The 2,079-nt window shown below is 62.2% G+C and overlaps 1 protein-coding gene across 1 annotated transcript in view; it reads right to left on the bottom strand.

Moving 5' to 3' along the window:
- The window catches only part of MNEG_8580 (magnesium chelatase subunit I), a gene marked incomplete at both ends in the record, with an annotated part of 4,083 nt that extends 2,432 nt beyond the window's left edge, over window positions 1–1,651 (bottom strand). The window contains 5 exons of the mRNA XM_014042945.1: window positions 7–96; window positions 328–416; window positions 747–911; window positions 1,467–1,581; window positions 1,649–1,651. Coding sequence (XP_013898399.1) covers window positions 7–96; window positions 328–416; window positions 747–911; window positions 1,467–1,581; window positions 1,649–1,651 — 462 coding nt within the window. The remainder of the gene's footprint in view (window positions 1–6; window positions 97–327; window positions 417–746; window positions 912–1,466; window positions 1,582–1,648) is intronic.
- Between the last annotated feature and the right edge of the window lie 428 nt (window positions 1,652–2,079).

The following is a 2,079-nucleotide window of genomic DNA, read 5'->3' as shown; positions in this document are numbered from 1 at the left end:
CCCCACGAGGATGAAGCGCGCGGGGTGGCTGATGGAGATGCCCTCGCGCTCCACGGTGTTCCAGCCAGAAGCCGCAGAGTCCAGCAGCACGTCGACCTGTTGGAAGAGGCAGCGGCGGCGGTGGTGATTGAGAAGAAAAGAGAGGGACGATTGGGTGATATTTGCTGTCCCGCTTTTGGCTGGCGATCCCATTAGCCGTCCTGGGCCGGACACAAGCAACGGACGCGCTCGGGCTGGGGTGTGTCCGCGCTGGCGCCGTCTGGCCCCAGCTGTCGCCGCTGGGCGTTTGAATTCGAACCGGCCAGCGTGCGTGGGGAAGCTGCCCACCAGGTGGTCGTCCAGCAGGTTGACCTCATCCACGTACAGGATGCCGCGGTTGGCCTTGGCCAGCAGCCCGGGCTCGAACGCCTTGACACCTGGTGATGAAATTCATGTACGATGCAGGGGTTTCCAAGGTCCAGGGTGTGACACAGGGAGAGATGCTGCAAAGGTGGGCCAGGCGCTGCGACGTAAGGCTTCGAAGCGCCCCAGACGCTGCCTTTGTAACAGACGCTATCGCCCCACAATTGCAGCTCACCCGCTGCCCCGGACCGCATCACATGAGACGCCAGATCAAAGCAGGCGAGTCTGCCTTCAAAGCGGCCGTGCAGTCTCATGGGCGCGTCGCCCGCTTCGCATTGGCCCTCTCAACAAGGCCGGGGCGCCGAACGCCCCAGACAGACCCCCCACCACCGCCCGCCGCGCACCCTCCGTGAGTGCCTTCTCAATGTCGATGGTGCCGCACACCCTGTCCTCCGTGGCGCCCAGGGGCAGGTCAACCATGGGGATCTTCATGCTGCCCACAGGCACGGACTCGCCCGCCTTGATGCGCGTGCGCACCTCCTCAGACATAAGCTCGGGGTCCTCGGGGTCTGAGATGCATCAAAATTCATGTGGTTGTTGGTGGTGGTATTGTGTAAAGATAGGCATACACAACATGTACTCACTGTTGTGTTCTCACTGTTGAGGCTGCGTCACCGGATCTCAAACTGAGGGCGTCATGAGCCCGTGGTCGGGTGCGAAAAGCATACCAGGTATGCAAGATGACGAGGCTGTGCGGGAGGTGGGGCCGCCTGACCTCCTCGTGTCCACGTGTGCAGCCCGAGCCTGGGAACCCCCCACATGCCGCGCGCCTCCAAGCCGCCCCTGGCTGCGGGGCCACGCCCGACACGCCGAAACACGACTAGAGGCCACCATTAAAACAGCCGTGGTGCTCGCGTGCCCCAGTCTCAAGCTTTCCCTGCTCGCGCGCCGCCTGGCCGTGCGCCCTTAGGAGGTCGCTGGGCGAACCACCCCATGCTCACTCGCGCGCCAGGTCGTGTGCACCCACAAGCGCCACATACAAGAATACTGTGTACCACAAGAATAATGTGTGTCGTACCTGATATGTAAATTCATGTAATACACCACATACTTAGGCCACTCACCCGAGTTGAAGGGGTCCCGGTCGACGACGCGGATCTCGGGCAGCAGATCAGCCAGGGCACGAATGGTGGTCGACTTGCCAGTGCCGCGGTCGCCCATGATCATCACGCCGCCGATCTGCGCGCAGAGGGACAGGGCAGAGCGCGCGTCATGGGCCGACCGCGATGCAGGAATTGTTGTCAACCATTCGGGCCCATTCCCGGCGTTCGCTCTCGACGTCTCTCCGCCCGCATTATCCAGCGGGCGCTGCCACTTCCTTGCGGCATGCATGAGGACACACGCCGCTCCCTTGACATGTGGACACTCATGCACGCACTTTTGCGGCCCCGTACTATGTGTACATACAAGCACACGCGCGCACGCATGCACGTGCGCGCATGCACACACACACACACACGCACACACACGCGCACACACACACACACACATACACTCTTTCTCTCTCTCACTCTCCCTCTGGCTGTGTCATTCTCTCCCTCTCCCTCTTCCTGTCTCTGACTCCCTGTAACCACCTCGCGTTGACACAAACACACGCCAAATGCACGCACGCACACTCATTCACACCCGCGCAAACACATGCCCGCACGCACCAGCCCCCGCCCCCTCCCCCCCCCC

This window comes from Monoraphidium neglectum (genome assembly GCF_000611645.1).
Source record: "Monoraphidium neglectum strain SAG 48.87 unplaced genomic scaffold scaffold01646, whole genome shotgun sequence".
Classification (NCBI taxonomy): Eukaryota; Viridiplantae; Chlorophyta; class Chlorophyceae; order Sphaeropleales; family Selenastraceae; genus Monoraphidium; species Monoraphidium neglectum.
This window is presented reverse-complemented; position numbering and strand designations above follow the sequence as displayed.